The 18684-nt window shown below is 34.4% G+C and overlaps 1 protein-coding gene across 3 annotated transcripts in view; it reads right to left on the bottom strand.

Annotated features, from left to right (window-relative positions):
• LOC145690341 (sister chromatid cohesion protein PDS5 homolog B-A-like) overlaps positions 1 to 18684 on the bottom strand; it is a 104026-nt gene that overhangs the window by 25517 nt on the left and 59825 nt on the right. For 2 of the 3 annotated variants that reach the window (XM_081765138.1, XM_081765140.1), the window contains exons 9-16: positions 17385 to 17531; positions 15354 to 15609; positions 13330 to 13449; positions 12650 to 12754; positions 10089 to 10230; positions 8088 to 8239; positions 6186 to 6311; positions 896 to 994 (exon numbers count right to left, since the gene is read on the bottom strand). In XM_081765138.1, coding sequence (XP_081621264.1) covers positions 896 to 994; positions 6186 to 6311; positions 8088 to 8239; positions 10089 to 10230; positions 12650 to 12754; positions 13330 to 13449; positions 15354 to 15609; positions 17385 to 17531 — 1147 coding nt within the window. The remainder of the gene's footprint in view (positions 1 to 895; positions 995 to 6185; positions 6312 to 8087; positions 8240 to 10088; positions 10231 to 12649; positions 12755 to 13329; positions 13450 to 15353; positions 15610 to 17384; positions 17532 to 18684) is intronic. The other variant, XM_081765139.1, reaches the window with a different exon arrangement.

The following is an 18684-nucleotide window of genomic DNA, read 5'->3' as shown; positions in this document are numbered from 1 at the left end:
AATTGAGGACATAATCACAAACACTGACTCGAGCGGTAAGCGTCAGCACAAGACCCACTGAAAACCAGGATATTGCGGCCCATAACATCACAAAGCTGCCATGTTTAGCCAGACAAACTCCGGATCATACGCTTCTTTGTGCATCAGCTACATATAAATATGGCCCGTGTTTTGAAATAAGGTGAATGATGACTCATTCGACCATATTACACGTTTCCAGTCATCAATTGTCCATACTACATGTTCGTGGCACCATTGCCATCGTGCTAAAACGTTATGGTCTCTTCCACCGTGTAACCCAATCCCGTATGTCCATGTCGTGTAACTCACGACGAACTGTGATTGTTGACACAGACTGTGGAAAATGCCTCTTGAATTAGTCCGTCACTTGTACCAGAGTCGCACAATGTTCTGAATGATAATCCTTTTTTAATGTCTGCAAGGCCTGTCAGTGAGACTTTTCTTCCGACCACTCTTCTTCTTTGCATATTTCCTTTTACTCTGAATTTTGTAGGGCGTCATTGCCGTGGACACTGTCCCTATTGTCCCTAGCAACACACCCAACACACTTGCTACTTTCATTACGCTTGTACTACATAACCAAACTCCAACAATTTGCCCTCTTTGAAAATCTGAGAGCTCGACCATTTTACACTATCACAATCTGTTCAGTGCACTGCACCTTTCATTCTGCTGATCCACGTAGTACGGAGTTTGCTCTAGCACATTACCATCAACAGCCTGGCGCTGTGGTCGCCGTCTAACCGTTGCCAAATCATACATCTGACGTGTTTCCGTTAAATTCATAAGTTTCTGTATATCGCCTATCCAGATCAGGAGAGGAATAATAATAATAGTAATTGAGGAAAGAATATAGAACTATTATCTTACATACCTTGCATAATGTTTTTTCTGATAATACATTTCGCTCTCTTGTTTCTTCAGCAGTGAAGTCGCTTTCCTCAGTTCTTGCACCAAGTAGTTCATTGTTGATCTACAAACATGCGAAAAGTGAGAAAATGCAAAATATTCAAATTATAAGTCTAGCATGAGGAAATCCTGATTCTGTTATTGTTTTCTGATTTATATTTTGTTACTATAGAATCAAAAATAAATAAATAAAAATCATCAAAGTACAACTCTTTGCTATAAATGTTCTTAATTATCTCTCATTCTACAATTGTTTCACTGCAAATATTATATTAGTCAAGTGTAATACCAATTCTATGTCCGTTATGTTATAAAGCAAATTTGGCGAGCAAATTGATTCTGCCTTTTCTATTCTCAGTTTTCTCTGTCTCTCTTTTTGTTTTGAATATTTTTCTGACACTGAAGATGCTACATCATTGTTTTATTCAATTGTACGGATGTGGAAGTTGGAGGTAACTTGCAGTGAAGAACAGAGAATGCGGTTTTAATAGTAGTGAAGTTGTGAATAATATATTTGGAATTACTAAAGGGTGTTACTTAACGAAACCATTATTACTGCAGAAAAATCAAACAGTGGGTAAGAGACCTTTGGATAGGTTTAAAAAAAAATAGATACTAGAATATATGGACAGATCTTAAGAGGTAGGAAACTGAAATCCTTACTACATTAAATTGACATGAGATAGGATAGAATGGCAATGCATTTGTGTGTTTCGTAAGCTATTAAGTGTGTTAATCATGACGTATTTAGTTGTATTCATATTGAAATAATTTCAGTAAAAACTTTTGGTCTCAGTGAATAATTTAAAGACATTATAGAATATTAAAAAAAAAAAATAGGAAATGACACAGATTAGAATGAAATCACACTATTTATAAGGAGATAGGTAAGGAACAAATAACTCTTTCTGGAGCACGGTGTCATAGAATTAAAGCAACTAGGAAAAACTCTAGGAACCAGTGAAAAAATATAAAATAAAAAAGTTCCAATAGCATTTGGCTGAAATATAAATTAGAAATGAACATCTGCGTGAATTCATGTTATTGTGCTTTTGTTATAATTATGAAGGTTTATTTCCTGGTCTGCACAATTCCAATTGCTTGTTTAAAGTCATTATGGATTCACTAGTTAATAAAAGAATCATATGTGCTCATTTAAAATCTACTTAGGGAATTTGTAGGACAAACGTAATATTTAAATATGGATAATAATTATTATTATCAATCGCTAACCACTTCTCTGTAAGCAGTTTTGCAACCGTTTCCTCGTGTACAAAATTCTTAGGTATTATGTTTTAAATTAGTTTTTTTTTTTTTTTTTTAAAAAAAAAGACCTAGAAATAATACAAAAAGGAAAATGTGGCAACAACAGATCTGTCACCCTCACTGACTTTCCTTCGACCAGCCATAAATAAGCCCCCATACTGAGTTTGGTGACATCCTACACCACCCGCGGTATATCGGCATCGGACAGCAACTGTATACCAGGATAACGGACGTACTATACCATCACTTGTTTGTTGGAAGTCTTACATTCTTTTTCAGCACTGAGGCTGTAATAAGACACTGACCTACAATTTAATGTAGAAACCCAACTAGAGTTTCTACTAGGGTTCATATATACAGGGGTTGGACAAAAAAATCTAAAAACACTTCATACAGGACACGTAAGTTTGGCCCTCCACTGTACAACACATGTTGCGGTTGCCGATCGTTTTTTGTTTTCAATGTGTCATGTGGACCTTCCTCTTCCGTCAGCAGTTACCAGTTCACCTGTGAGTGTAGTGGTCTGAAAGTGGTGCGGTAAAATGGGCGACCTGACAGACTTCCAAAGCCTTATGATCGTTGGTACCCGTCTGGTTGGAACTTCAGTGGCAACAGTGGCGAACATTGTGGGGTATCCAAAGGCACTGTGTCTAATGTCACGAAGGAAACACAATTCATGGGCAAACGACGTCTGCAAAGCACAACAGTGGTCGAAAGACAATCCTCACAGATAGGGACCGGAGGACATTAAAACGGATTGTAGCAGCTAAAAAGACCACTGCAATGAAAATTACGTCTGAACTCAATTCCGGCTTACAGAACCCGGTTTCAACGAAAACAGTGCGACGGGAACTTCATAAAATGAAAATTCATGGCAGGGCCGCTATCGCCAAACCCCTGGTCACAGCAGTAAATGCGAAGAGGCGTATCCAGTGGTGCAAGGACCACAAGGCGTGGACTCATGAGCAGTGGAAACACGTAATGTGGTCCGATGAATCGACCTTCACCTTGTTTCCAACAACCGGTCGTGTTTACGTATGGAGAACACCGTCGCAAGCCTATGATACAGACTGTCTGCTCCCAACTGTAAAGCACGGGGGTGGTTCTGTTACAGTGTGGGCAGTGATATCGTGGTTTTCTGTAGGTCCCATCGTAGCCCTGCATGGATTGATGAATGCTAAGGCGCATGAGGCCATTTTAGGGGACCAGGTTCTACCCATGGCCCAAATGTTGTTCCCTGATGGTGATGGCATCTACCAAGATGATTTGTCACCCTGTCACGCTGCAAAAACGTTGAATTCATGGTTTGAGGAGCATGACCAGGAGCTATCACACCTTCCCTGGGTCCCACAATCACCAGATCTGAACATCATTGAGCCACTGTGGTCTGAGTTAGAAAGGCGTGTTAGGTCTCATTACCCTCCACCAGCATCCCTTAAGGAACTGGAGCATGTTTTGTAAGAACAATGGTACAAAATTCCACACACCACGATTTAGAAGCTGTATACGTCCATTCCACGTCGGATTCAAGCTATTTTGGACGTAAAAGGAGGCCCCACACCATACTAGGTATGATTTTCACACTTTTGCAAACGTTTTAAATTTCTTTTTGTCCAACTCCTGTAGACCTCGCGCAACATACTCAGAAACGCTAATCATACCAGAGTATTCATTCTTTCTTTTTCCAATACTGTGATAAAAGCTATAAAGGTAAATGGTGAATGTGTTCTTATCATGAAAAATATATATAATCATGGCGTACTAAATAAGATCACGTAAAATTTACTTTTTTTTTCTTTAACTCCCAAAATACTGTTGAAAAATATCACTTTGTTCTTAGATGACAACAGGCTTTGACTAGAGACTGCTGATGTCATTGAATATTTTCTTTCTAGTGATTCAGAGCTTACTTTGAATTCAACGACATCAGGATAGGATTAAGGTTCCTTCTGCTTATACAATCTATTTGTGTGTGTTAGCTACAGGAGAGCGACGTGGTTTTGCTGTAGATTTATTGTCAAAATTGTTAGCCTTTTTTTAACATAAAGAAAAGATATGCAGAATTTATCTATGAACACTAAAAAATGTCAAAACATCTTGGTCACTGTTTCCTAATAGATTCGAAATATTTTCATTAAAAAAACGAACGTTAATAAAATTAAAATAATAATGATAAAGATTAAACTAGCTATAACTTGTTTAGCTATTAGGCCAGAAATTGTCTTTCCTGTCCTTCATTGATTTATATTAAGAAGGAGTTCAAAAAATAAATAAATAAAAATAAAATGCAATGTGTAGCAATTGCCGCAGAGTCGAGGATTTTGGATTGCCGCATTGGTTTTAACTAACTGTTAAATGCCTCATGCTTTTCGAATTCTAAAACTTCGTGACACATACTATGGGACTACACGACACAACAGTGAGTCGTCAAGTAGTTGGGAACCACTGAGTTAATCAGTCATGGTCCGATATAATCGAGTGCAAAGAATTCTTGACCTTCAAACATAGGGAAAAGGATCATCTTTTACATCAACAGAAACTTAGCTTGAGTACCTACGCCTTAGACTGCAGCAAGTAAACCAATTTTGTATATGCATATTGTAGTATAGAGGACAAGTATTAGGCCTACTGTATCTGAACAACTATTATATTCTTTCTTCATATTGGTTTTCTTCATATTATATTATATTATATTATATTATACAGGGCGCGGCACGTAAAACCGGCCCGTAAAGTGAACACATAAAATGAAATGTAATGTATTAAATATGATTAACTACAACACATAAATGAAATGTAATGTACTGAATATGACTACTCACCTTCACAGCAGGTGCTGAAAGTGTCCTCCGCCCACTTCAACACACATGTGAGCACGATTGAGGAGATTCATATATACCCTTGTCAGTTCTTGTGTTGTAATGCTATTGGTGACATCCTGGATCCTGGTCTTGAGTTCTTTAATTGTGTGTGGATTTGTTTCGTATACTCTTCCCTTTAACAGTCCCCATAAGTAAAAGTCACACGTGGACAAGTCTGGTGACCGAGGAGGCCACAAGCCTTTGCTGATTGTCCTCTCTGGTGTAAACATCTCATGCACAAGGGACGATGATGCAGCTAATGTGTGCCATGTTGCACCGTCCTGCTGACTTCTCTCACTCGCATGAACCTGTTGACTCAATCTCCTGGTTGACTTTCGAGGACTTCTTGTCATTATCTCCTCCACCTGCATCTTTAATTCAGGTGTGCAGACAGATGGTCGTCTGTTCCTGGGAGCATTTTGAACCGAGCCTGTACGCCGCCATTTTTCAATCAATTCCTGAATGGTGCTTTTTGCTGGTACAGAACGTCCTGGAAATTTCTCCCGAAACAAATTCTTTGTTTTCACAAAAGATCCAGTGAGAATGAACTCTTCAACAATGGCAACACGCTCGGGCATCGAATACGGCATTATTACACACTGACACTCACCCGGCTTAACACAACGAGGCTTTTTCTCAACTGGTTTCGACAAGTTTCACTGGCTGCGGCTGCACGTGACTGCTGCAGGTCACGTAAGTCGACCTGACCTCGACACGCCATCTCTTGGTAGGAAGGTAGATTATTTAAGTGTTGCCAAAAACACAATATACCAGAATATTGCGACGGGCCGGTTTTACGTGCCGCACCCTGTATATATATATATATATATATATATATATATATATATATATATATATATATATATATATTATTATATATATATATATATATATATATATATATATATATATATATATATATATAAAATATTAGTTTGTAGTTAACTAAACGCTATATGTTTATAGTTATATATGTACGTGTATAATATCTTTATATATATTCCATGTAACATTCCTAATTGTACTTTTGTTAGGTTAGGTGGTAGAGCAGCCTACGGCTGAACCTCGCCTCATGAATAAAGGCATTTTCAATTCAATTCAATAATAACAATAACTTGTTCTACTTACAACAATATTAACTGCTGCATCCATCTCGTCAAGAAAAACATAAGGTAGGTTCTGTGCTATGTGACCAAGAGCTACAATTGAAAAGCAGTAGAAATCCGTGCTTTTATCCAAAGTATCTGTCAGTTGCTGCAAGAAAGAAAGAAAATAAGTTTGGACAAGATTATTTCAGAAAGAGAGCGCCTTATGATCTAATTTTGAAATATCACTGAGGATACATTAGGATTTAGCTACGGGTATGTAATGTCCTATAGGTATGTGTATATGTCACAAAAAATGTCTCAATCAGGTCCTTTTTTGGTTTCTCCCGTGACATAGATAGGGCAAACTATTTATAAATAAATTTAGTCTTTCATCCCTCCCATTCTATTTGTAGAAGGAATAAAAGACTAAATTTAAGTGATAAATATAAGGTTATATTTGTGAAGAAACCTTTCAAACTACCTATAAGTCATTACTACAAGATAAGAAGTTGAATCGGAATCTGACACTGGAAATAAACACTACATATGAAAAACCCACTATAAAATTTATATATGCTTTTGGATAGGTGTCGGATCAATGTTTGACAAATAATTTTGGATAATTTCGAGCTCTCTATCAGGTAATAATTTTTGGATCTTGACTAGAAACAGTCCTACACTAACTGAGAGGTCAGTTACTAGTTAGGGACTTACTCAAAAATTCTCATCTCTTATCCAGATAGTAAGTGCCCTAAATCTCCTGTCACACTATTCTCATTTGTGAATAACAATTAAGAGATATACAAAACGGCACAAGATAAGTCAATAATCTTTAATAAATTACAATAAGAGTATAATAGGATTAACGATGGTATTCAGTTTTAAAGTTAAATCAAGTTTCCTACTAACACATTATTACTAAATCAAACCAGGAACACCAAAAGTAAAAGCACTTTACTATAATAATAATATACTAATTCACCTGTAATGTTCCTTCAATGTGCATTGTTTTAGTCAATATTTCAATTAACAGGAGACTTAAAACTAACTGTTAATGTGGAAAGGCCATTAAGTCATTACAAAAACTATTTCGTGAACATATATATGTTAATTAGTATTTACCAGGCCGTAAGTTTGTGTAATACCAGATACATAGGAATGATTGAAAGAAATATCAGCACCAGATTGAAGAAAAATATTGGATAGTCACGTGAGGATAAAGCTGTATCAGGGTTATGAAAATATCTCCAAATCACTAAATATTCAATATGAAATGCAGAAGTTTTACATCGGACCTCCCCCTACATAGGAAGGAATGTATTTGAAGCATATTATATTAGGATGAAGAACTCTTTTCTAAACATGGATACAGGGAACATTCAAAATGATCAAATACAATTATTAGTAATTACAGTAAGAAAATCAAATTTTATGACTTCAAAATACTTTGTTAGATCTACTTGGCTGTTAAAAATTACAAATTCATAAATTATGGGTTGTAATAGTTATGGAATTTGCAATAGTATTTGATTTGGCAACCAGGAACTTACAGAAATTTGAAACGCTCATCGATTGATGGACATAATTAAGATTAGTGCAAGAAGTTCTCATTGAGTAACTCCTAAAAAAACATACAATTAGTTGAGTTTATTTAAATAGTAAAAGGTTAAGAACTCTTAACTGGTACGATTCAAATTGTTCTTGAATACCTTACATGAGGACGCATAATAACATATATATTACTACGTACCATTGTTAGATGTCACAATTATGTGAATATCTGCATAGGAGAATAATTTAAGCCTTTGCTCTGAGGAAATTAACCGTTAGTTCAATTGAAATATTGGCAAAAACAGTACGTATTGAAGGAACATTGCAGGTGTGCCAGTATATTATTGTATAAACGTGTTCCATACACTCAATATGTAACACTTTGCTATACCTTAAATATATCTCCAAATATAGAATTTTGTTCTGGTTCTGAATTTGCACAAAGACAGCGTATTGCCCATTTGGCTTGTTTGGGAGTGCCATGTGTAGCAAGTTGTTCACAAATTTCCACCAGCTTGTCTCCCAATTCTGGAAACTTTTTATCTGGAAAAAAATACACAGCTCCTTAACAACAAAAAGATAGTTCACTATTCTACGGACAGACATGTAACGAGGAACTTAGTTGCTAAGGGTAAACTAAGATTACATTTCTTAACATGAGTATATTTTCATTTTCAAATTTTCTTGTATTTATAATTTATGCTTCAAAAGTTTATTATAAATGCAATTTCGATTCAAATGCGTTATTTTAACCGGCATAATCGTGGGACGAAAAACTTAAAGATTTTATTTTTTTTCAAATGTGTTATTTATTTCAATAAAAGAGCACTTGTCTCAAACAGCCATGTAGAAGTCCATGAGTAGTAAGTTATAAATTCTATTTTTGCTGAGTCTATTTGTACCAATCTTTTACGAAAGACCAGGAGCATTATGATTTATTCGATTAAAACTTCTTATGGTTATGTGTCTACAAAATTTTAAAAAAACATTTTCTCTAATACAAGATTTTTGGGCTTTGCTTCCCATTGTCAGAATATATAGTCCTCATGGCCATCCATTTTAATAGTGGCCATCTTGAGTCTTGATCGAATGTTTTAAGCTTGGTTTCAAATAAATGTATAAATTCAATGTCTAAGTTATTTCAAACGTATCTTTATCAATTTTTAAACCTAGGATTAAACTAGGACTTGAGTTTTTTAATCTGCTGAATATTCGAAGGTTATTATCTACCAAGATTACCTAAAACGAATAAAATATGTTAAGAGTAACATGTATTACTATTAAGATTTCAATATTGTCTAAAATAATTAAAACAATAAATTTTTCAAATGATAATTAGTAATGAAAATTAGTAGTGTCTTCTGCAAACAGATCTGAAGCCTTTCCAAGTGACACCAAAAATGAATATGCAGAGGAAAAAGAAAAGTGAGAATTGCATTTTCAATTGTAATATTGAAACTGTTAGTCTATTGTCAGGAAAAATAATTTTACTTGAACTCATGGTAACATTGCTGAATTGAGAATCCTAAGGGAAATATGTGGCTTCTCCAACATTTTACACTCAAATGAGAATAGTCAAATGAGAATGAGAAAGGTTATCTTATCTCTGTTTTATTTAAAAATATTTCCAAAGTTCAACAATTGATAAAATCAAGGTAGATGATTTTCATGCATCTAAACACGTAGAACTTTAACATCAGGTATCGAATAGTATGTAATTAAATTCAGTTCTATATACCATTTTCAAATTAAAAGAACATATTGTAGTTTATGTCTCGCCTTGTAAAATAATATTACGTCAACTGTAGTTTCTTATTTTGATACATATTATGGTGTCGTTTTAAATACTATTTGATATGTCTATCGTGATATATTAATATATCATAATATCTGATACGATAATGATATACGTATTCTTTATGATCTTCAGAGATAGCGATCTGGGAATTGTTTAAAGATTCACAAATGCCTGTTTCCTGATATTTGATTCGAGCAGGACTTGAAAGAGGATATAATTTTAACGGGCAGATAAATAGTGTGAATGCTAAGATGAAATACCTCAAATTAAAGAAACGAAATAACTAAAAATAACGGTCAGATCTACTTGTGCTACAATTTTTCTATGATAATATCAATTTATTAAAAAGTGTCGTAACAAAGTACTATGTCATTTTCCTCATTGTCTATTATAATTGACTGAAATCACCAGTCTCCTTGCATAATATTCTGGAATATTCACACTTATTCTTCCAAAATCTTGTATGTTGAGAGATCATGGTGTCAGAAAGAAAATTTAATTTGAACATTGATTCTCCCTACCTTATTACTTTTTTTTCTAATTATTATATACGATATATTTAACTTGATTGTTTAACGCTGAATCATATCTTACCAATTAATGTATAATTACAAGCACGAGTCAATATTGATAACGTCGTACAAACCACGAAGTCTTCATCTTCATACAAGAAGCCTATCAGTCTCTTCAAAGTATATTCATGAAGAAAGAATGATGGAAAGACGGACGATAACAGCTAAAAGAGAAAAAGTGTTTTATTTTCAAATTACAGTAGGGCTACATGTGATATTCCAACTTTTCCTTTTTCTTTACCTCTAGCATTTATACTACTCTTGATCGATCATTTATAGATCATTTTCATTTAGATATGGGATTAAATACAGGATGTTATACAGTATCTATATAACAGATTCTTGTTCATCAGAAACCGAACTACAGAACTTACATTTAGCCTTTTTAGATGCTATAGTTTCCAACTTATTTTTTAAAACTATATTTCTGTTCTTTGCTTTCTTTACTTGTACCATAACAAGTATCTTTTAACTTTGTATCTTTTAAAAACAAACTGCAACAATGATCGAAAAAGAAATGGAAAAGGAATTTCAGGAGAGGATTTCGAAATATATTATATTAATTATTCTGTATCCTTAGTGTCCCACAAGATCCTCAATTTCATCGTATCAAGTAGAGATGGTAACTAGATTAGTCTCCCTTCGTCTCGAATTTTCGAGACAAGATCGAGACTGATATTTATAAATCGATACAAAACCGAGACCAAGCCCGATCTCGATATGGTCTCGAATATTAACAGGAATTACTGAAATTACACTTTTCACTCAAAATTCGTTGCATGTTATGTTATGTTATTATTTATTTGCACATATTATAGGGTGCAAACGGTGATACAATTAACAGCAAATTATAAGACTTACTTTAACAATGAAGAAAGCACAAGTGTGTCTGAGCACATAATTCACAGTACATTATAGATATGAGCCTCCGAAGCCGATGTCCTATACATATACCAATGTTAACTTCACGGGATAGTCGACAACGACTTAACTAGGTACGTGCCCATTGTCATTGGATTGCAAAGCAATAGCACAACGTTGCATGGTCCGATGAATCACGATACTGCCTTAATCACATCGATGGCCGGATCAGAATCCATTGTCTTCCAAGGAAAAAATTCTCAAGACGTGCACAGTAGGATGACAACAAGCTGGCGATTGCTTCATTATGATTTGAGAAACCATCACACTGTCATCCATGGGCCCACGGTAGTGCGTATAGAGGGCACCGTGATGACAAACTGTCGGCAGGTCATTGTCGATCACGTACACCCATTCGTGTGGGCCATACTTCCAACAGGGAATGAGTCAGCAGGACAACACTTCTTGTCACAAGACCAACGTTGTTCTGCAGTGATTGGAGGAGCGCAGTAGTGAATTTCAATTGCTGTAATATTCCCGAAACGACTGGCGTCTCTGGCATGTAAAATTTGGGGGGGGGGCATCAAAGAAATTGATTTAAATGGTACTTCCTAGTCCAACCTGTTTATTATCTTCGATTCCATTTTTACCCTTCTGTTTACTTTCACGGATCCCCTGAGGTATATCAAGAACTCTGTTATAATCGTTTCACAGCCTGAATATTATATTCCAATATATATATATATATATATATATATATATATATATATATATATATATATTATTTATATGCTATTGTACCGTTAGTAAATAATTACATTAGAATAAAATATTGAATATTTTGTACTTCAAAATATTGGGGGGACGTGTCCTCCCGCCAGAGACGCCCGTGCCCGAAACACGTCCCATCTTAACTCAATTGAATACCTCTGGGATGTCTTTGAACGTCAGATCTGAGCTCATCGCTCCCCTCCGCGAAATTTATAGAAATTTAATGAATTGTATGTGCTAATATGGTGCGCCATGCCTCTTCCAGCCACTACCGAGGTCTGATTGCTTTTATGCCAAATTATATTTGCATATCGTCGTCTGAGATTCAACACCGCGTATCTCCAAGTTACCAGTAGAGTCAGTATAGGATAGCGCACAATCTGCTTAAGTAGTACACTTATATCAGGACTCTGTTATATGGCAGGACTCTGTTATCACTTATATGGCTCTGTTATTTCCTCAAAGTAATACCGCGTATAATGAGGCTGAAGCTAGTTTTTAGTTTTTTGTCTCTCCTGTAAAATTGGTGAAATTTCACTTACGCGGTATTGAATCTCAGACAACGATATAAAGATTCGTATATGAATCTTTAAAAACAGTAGTTCATTCTTTAAAATCTCTGGAGTGATTTTGTGCAAGCTAATCAGAAGCAGAGAAAAAGTGGCAAGATACTATACTGTTTCTTTTAAATGTATTACTTTATAGATAAAATAATCATCTTCGTTTGAGTGCGCAGCATTTTTTTTTTTTTCGGATATTTAAAATACTACTTTTCAATTCAGCTATCCACATATTTAATTAAATTTATTACTACGTAATTTATAACTAGTATTATTATTGACATTATCAAATTACAATACAATGGATTCTAATTATTCACGCCAAATCTTTATTTTAAAGTGCTAATTCTCCTGTGAATTACTGAAGCAATAACATATTACTAACGCTTACATAAAGTAACTCTAATCCTTTCTCTGCAGCAACCTCAGGATTCAAAACAATGTCACTGGCGAATTCCTTTTTGTGCAAACAGATTTCCACGTAACGTACCAATGTCTGAAATGAAGGAAAGACAGGTTTTACTATTTCTAAGAACATTGTAACTTTTTCATTGTCATTATTATCATTGCATTCTTAATCACTCGCTGAATGTAGATACAGGTAATATATTAGCTTTTTTTTTTTTTTTTTTTTTTACTCTAAATAAATTTCCTCTATAATTTACTCAATAAATTTCCTTTGTTCTATTAAACTGTGAACGACTTCTATAATTTGCTAGAATGACTCATAATTTTTAAAAATATTTATTTATTGTTTTTGCTAAAATAAAAAGAAGAACGTAATCTGCTTGAATTTTATCATACGAATGAAAATTTCTTGGAAAAACATGTTGCAAACAAAATTCTAAAACACTATAAAAGTTTTCGATCTTCACAAATATATGAAAGATTTCAACAGCTTCAGCTAATTATCTGGTATAAGAAGTACGAGTGTACGTAACCATATTTTGCAAACGGTATAATATGTGGAGACCTTATACATAAAAGTTTATACTTTTAAGTTTAATAGTACTTTGAATATAATAATAATTTTGATACCGTGAAATAAAAAGTGCTGAGTATTATACTTACATTCAATGATTCCTTATCTAGCATTACAGGAACTATTCTTCCAAAAAGTATTTTTACTGTTACATAATAATAATTATTATTTGTGTTGTCAGCATTTTCAATTCTCTCGAAGATTTCCTTCTTTATATTTATTTACAGATTTAATTGTGCGAGTGAAAGAAAATAAACAGAAAAGTTAGTAATTATAAAAGTATGACAAAATTTAATTAATTTTATTATTAAAATTAAATTTACTTTCAATTCAAATTGATTTCAAAGTTTGATTCTTGGATATTTGGATGTTTATTGTGTAAGGCGTAACGTACCTTTTTTTTTCAATACGAAGACTATAGTCATATTCTTGAATCTAAGGTTTAAGTTAGAAACAAGCTATATGTGACTCCACAGGAATTGAACCGGAGTTTCCATAGGAAAGAAGAACATTTAACTGTTAGCCACGAAGGAATTTCTTAAATGCGTTTTCTTATTATCATTTAATTCACAATATTGCAATAATTAGTTTCTTCAATAGTAAAATCAGTTATCTGGAATTGAAATGTATCCATTATAATAACATGTTCAGTTGTGAGTTGGACCATTCATACAGCACAAGAAAGGAAAAAAGTGAGATTTTACTAATTATTCACTTGAAAAAACCTTTTGAGTTCCACGTTCCACGGTTATGCCTGCCAGGTCTTATATTGGCAGGTCACAGGTTTATAAGTCTTTTATTTGTTTCTTCTGCATATTTCTTTTGTATTAGAACTATCGATGGAAAGTATATATTGTTCTAAAAGGGAACTAAAGTTTCAACTGAGGAAGTAGTCACGATTGTTCATAAGCATCTAAAAACACAACGCTTTTTTATATATATAGTTGTCAGGAATATGTAAATACTATTTATGCTGAAGTCCAACGGTAATCCAGCCATATTACAACTGCAGTTTTCGAGTGAGAGAAGCAGTCAATCTATCTTCACAAATATCGAACATGTGACCACTCTAAATTGTTTCTTCCCTTTTTGACTTCTACTTTAAAATTCTTCTCTCACTCTTTCCCAGTTAATCAGCAAAGTTTCTCGCAAAGTAGAAAATATTACTTTCGAGTCACTATGAACTTTCCTCGTGGTTAAATTGCCGTGTTCATAACTACTTTTTTTATTATTATTTGATTTTAAGAATGTGTCATGTTTCTTTGAATTGTAATATATAACAGGACACTTTTATGTATCATATAGGTGGCCGTATAAAAACCTTCAGAGTTGCAAATGGGTGGGTAGATGGTTTAGAGTTTAACTTCAGTTCTCAGCATCGAAGTTATAAGAAGTGGACCTACAGCTAACGTGAGGAATTCTCCGAGGATCTCTCACATCAACGTGGGTGGAGAAATCCAGCAGTTGGATTCGATAAGTTCAGATTTTACAGCTTTTGGTTCTCCTGATCAACCACTACTACAATTATCGATATCATAATTAATCTATTAGATTTCAACTTACCAATGAAATATAGCAAACTGTGCAAAGCCCTTTTCAAAAAAATATTATTAGAAATATACCAGAGCTTTATTAGTGTATTTTTTCCAAACTTTGAGCTTTTTTTTTTTTTTAATTATTAAGTGAGAAAAATACTACTACATATGATGATGATATGACAACTCAACTAACTAACATTGAAAAAGAACTTCCTCTCTATTAGAAATATCTTAAAAAGAAATTAAATTTTAACTCAGCTTGCGTGAATCAACTAAAGGTAGTCAAGAGAAATCGATTAGTGTAAATTCTATTTTAAATAACTGTAAACCACCATCTATATAAATTAATCTGTGTGCTTTCAGGTCCATTGACAATGAAAGCAATGCTTTGTCAGTGATAAATATCGTTGTAATGTCGCATTTAATAAACTTGCCATTGATTCCTGAAGCAAGTTTGTTATTTTGAAGCAAGTGTCTATGTAGAATCTGTTTACGTAATAGTAATCTCAGTGTGCAATAAATAATCTCAATTTTCTTTATTACGTAAATGATTGCCTGTGATAAATTCTACTTACAGCAGCTTTGATGCGATCCTCACAGTTGGTGTCTGGATTAATAATATCTAAGATGGCCTGTAGCATAATTTGGTCTCTTTTAATGTGTTCGTAAAACTTCTGCAAATACTTTTGGGCTACGTTACTATCAGGAAGAAATTTCGAGAGTGCGATGATTTTTGTAAAAATTCTTTTCTCATTACTATAGCTATCGGTTGTATCCTCGTCGTCATGCATCAAGTGATCTTCAATAATTTCTTCAAAGCACCTTCGAGCGCTGAAAGCATTAAAAAAATTATCCATCAGTATACTTCTGTCACAATGTGTGTGTAGCTTAGGGGAAACTTTCCAACGTTTTAATGTTTACTTTACTATAACCTAACAATGATTTCTTGCAATAAAATTACTAATTATTTAAAAAGAATGTAAGAATTTATGTCTCAGCTAGATTTAAATCAGTAGTGTAAAATGTATTTTGGCTTTAATCCCAAATCCACAGCTAAATATGCCGTATATGCCAAATCTAAAAGAGAACTCCTTGCAGTGAAATTATAGACAAAATATTCCTAGAGTCGCTCAGTAAATTAATGGAGATAAAATTTTCACCATTTTAAAATTACATTTCTTTGCATTTGGAGTACGAGCAAGAAATTACTGCTTCTCTTACTGCTAGATGTTGGAATGTTAACGTAAACTTGACGAAATTGCAAAATAACGCTATTGGGGGAAGCACATTGAAAAATGTTCTTTCTCGCCGTGAAAAAGAGTTGATTACATTTCTTAATACATAGACTTCATAAATTTGATTTGATCGGATAAGACAAAATATTATGTAATTAATAAATAAGTATACTATTATATGTTAAGATATTTCTCGCCTTTTAAAGTTAATAAGACGCAAGATTTTAACTATTAACTATATACACAAATTACATCAGATATAAGAATTAATATTTTTCATTAATGAAGATGGCCTACATTCAGCACGCCTTGAGTACTATAGGGATTGGTAGACTTTTTAACAAAAGGACTGGAGAAAGATACATATCAAGACAGAACTGTTCCTGTCTCTATTCGGATGGTCCTACCGAGAGAAGGAAGAGTGGTTACGTGGTGCCTCAAATGGTGATTTACACGTATCATTAGGATCAGGATGAGATACATGGTATCTCAAGTACGAGCTTGAACGTTCAGAGGTAGGCAGGGCCGAGAATTAGCAAATCCATTCTACTATTATAGAGGTTCCCGGATTTGGGTTGAACTCTGCCAGGCTGTGGTCAAACCATGAGATACGGTACCTTGGTGCTTCGGTACCGGGAGGAGGTGAGCTTGCCTAACACTCAAGTATCAACACTGTAGATACTGGTAGACTTGTACTCACTTGGGGAGTTGCCTCCACCAGTAAAGTTACTGGAAATGACTGGCTTCTGACTCTCACACAATAGGTGTGTCCCATTCCCTTACTTGTATCTGATGTTAGGTGGTTATGGCATGGAGAGTGAGTTTTTCATTTTGAAAAGAGAAGCGAGTATACTCCAAAAATGGCTGGGAAATTATGGGCCGGTTTAAAAGTGGTACCAGTCTAGAAGGGTAATTGCCCAGCTCGCTTACGGGAAAATAGTGTTGTAGGCACTATCTCGACTATGTTCTTGTCTTTGTAAATTTTCTCCGTGTATCAGGCGTGGCCTCATTATCCACTCCATCATGGAGTCTGTCCAAAGCATGGATATTGCAGTGCTCTATGATGGATGGCGGTGGAGTCACAAATGTAAGGTACTCATCGTAGCAAAGTGGTCAACCCAGGAGAAGCGCAATGGTTTGACATCGTCTCAACGATATCTCTGTACTGATAAACATTAAATTCCATTTACTACCCTTACTACAAATAATATGTGGACTGAAATTAGTAGCATTTCATACATGCATGCTATGTCATAGATATTTAAGTATTCCTTTGTTTACTTATAAGAAGATTGGATGTTACTCTCTAGACAACTTGATGAAATAACAGTTCTCTAAAAGCACATAAATTAATAAAGGCATTATTCTTACCAGTATCGATGCTTTTGCATTTCAGCAAATGCTTTGACACCATCGTCATCGACAGTTCCGAAGAAAGTATACAGTTCTTTCATGCGTTGTTCTGTAGGTAACTGATAAGGTACTAAATACTGGTGGAACACTTTTTCAACCATAAACCTAAAAAGTACAAAGTATTACATTGTTTTTCATTTGTCATAGACTACTCTGGACAAGAAGAAAACAAAACGTTCATATTGGTTTTTCTTGTACTCATGTAAGATACACAATAGAATGGATTATTTCCTTTAAAACATTTCAATATGTTTGGCATGTTTATGTCGATCTATATTCAGGAAAACTTAAATTTCGAACACCTGTTATCTTCAGCATTTCAAGCCAAAGAGAACTTACACGCACACATTGAACATCATTACTAGAAGCTGAAATCAGAGTTAGTGATTCAAATATTGATAATTTTCTTTGCCAAGATTTTGCTGCATTGTCACATATTCTTTTATAAATTATTTTCTTTTGTGTATGTCGATTTACCGTAGATTTGTCTATCTACTCCCTTGGATACAAGTAGTATTACCAATTTCCATGGCAAAATACAGATAGTTTTCTCCTATAAATTCATAGGCAATTAATGTTGGTAATAGTTTTAATATTAACCCTGCATACTTCACGCCCATCCCCCCTCCAGTCCAGCTTATTAGTCATAATGCTTTTTGTCTGACTTCGCGATTTCAAAAGCAGCATTGAATTCTCAAATCTATAATAATAATAATAATAATAATAATAATAATAATAATTATAATTATAATATTATTTAATATAATAATATTATTTATTTCCAGCAAGACTTCTGCATACTAGAGTAGTGTTGAATCCACACTTCTCACTCACTAGTTACAAGGTAATGAAAAAGAAGTTCTTGCCGTTCGTGAAGGTCAGAATCAGACAATCATACAGCGCATAATACTGAGCGTTACGTCTCGAAGTAATCTCCAACAGCATCTAGTACTACAGCTGCGCAAGGCCCTGGCGATAAAATTTGTCGAAGTATTTCCACAGAGTAGTTGTCCAGGGAATAAAACAGGTGGTAATTTGATTACGCTATGTCCAGCAAGTATGACAGATGGCACAGTGTCTTCTAGCCAAGTAACTGAATGGTATTATTGATATCCTTGCCACGTGTGGTTTCGCATTGTCAACAACAGCTTTGTGATTAACCAACGTTGGCTCCTTCTGCTGTAATGCATATTACACCCGTTGCAAATAGATCTGAGTGCAGGTCCGCAGTAATGGTGTAACCTGGTGATAGGAGTTC

The sequence above is a fragment of the Thermobia domestica genome, chromosome 7 (assembly GCF_964235325.1).
Source record: "Thermobia domestica chromosome 7, izTheDome1.hap1.1, whole genome shotgun sequence".
NCBI lineage: Eukaryota > Metazoa > Arthropoda > Insecta > Zygentoma > Lepismatidae > Thermobia > Thermobia domestica.
This window is presented reverse-complemented; position numbering and strand designations above follow the sequence as displayed.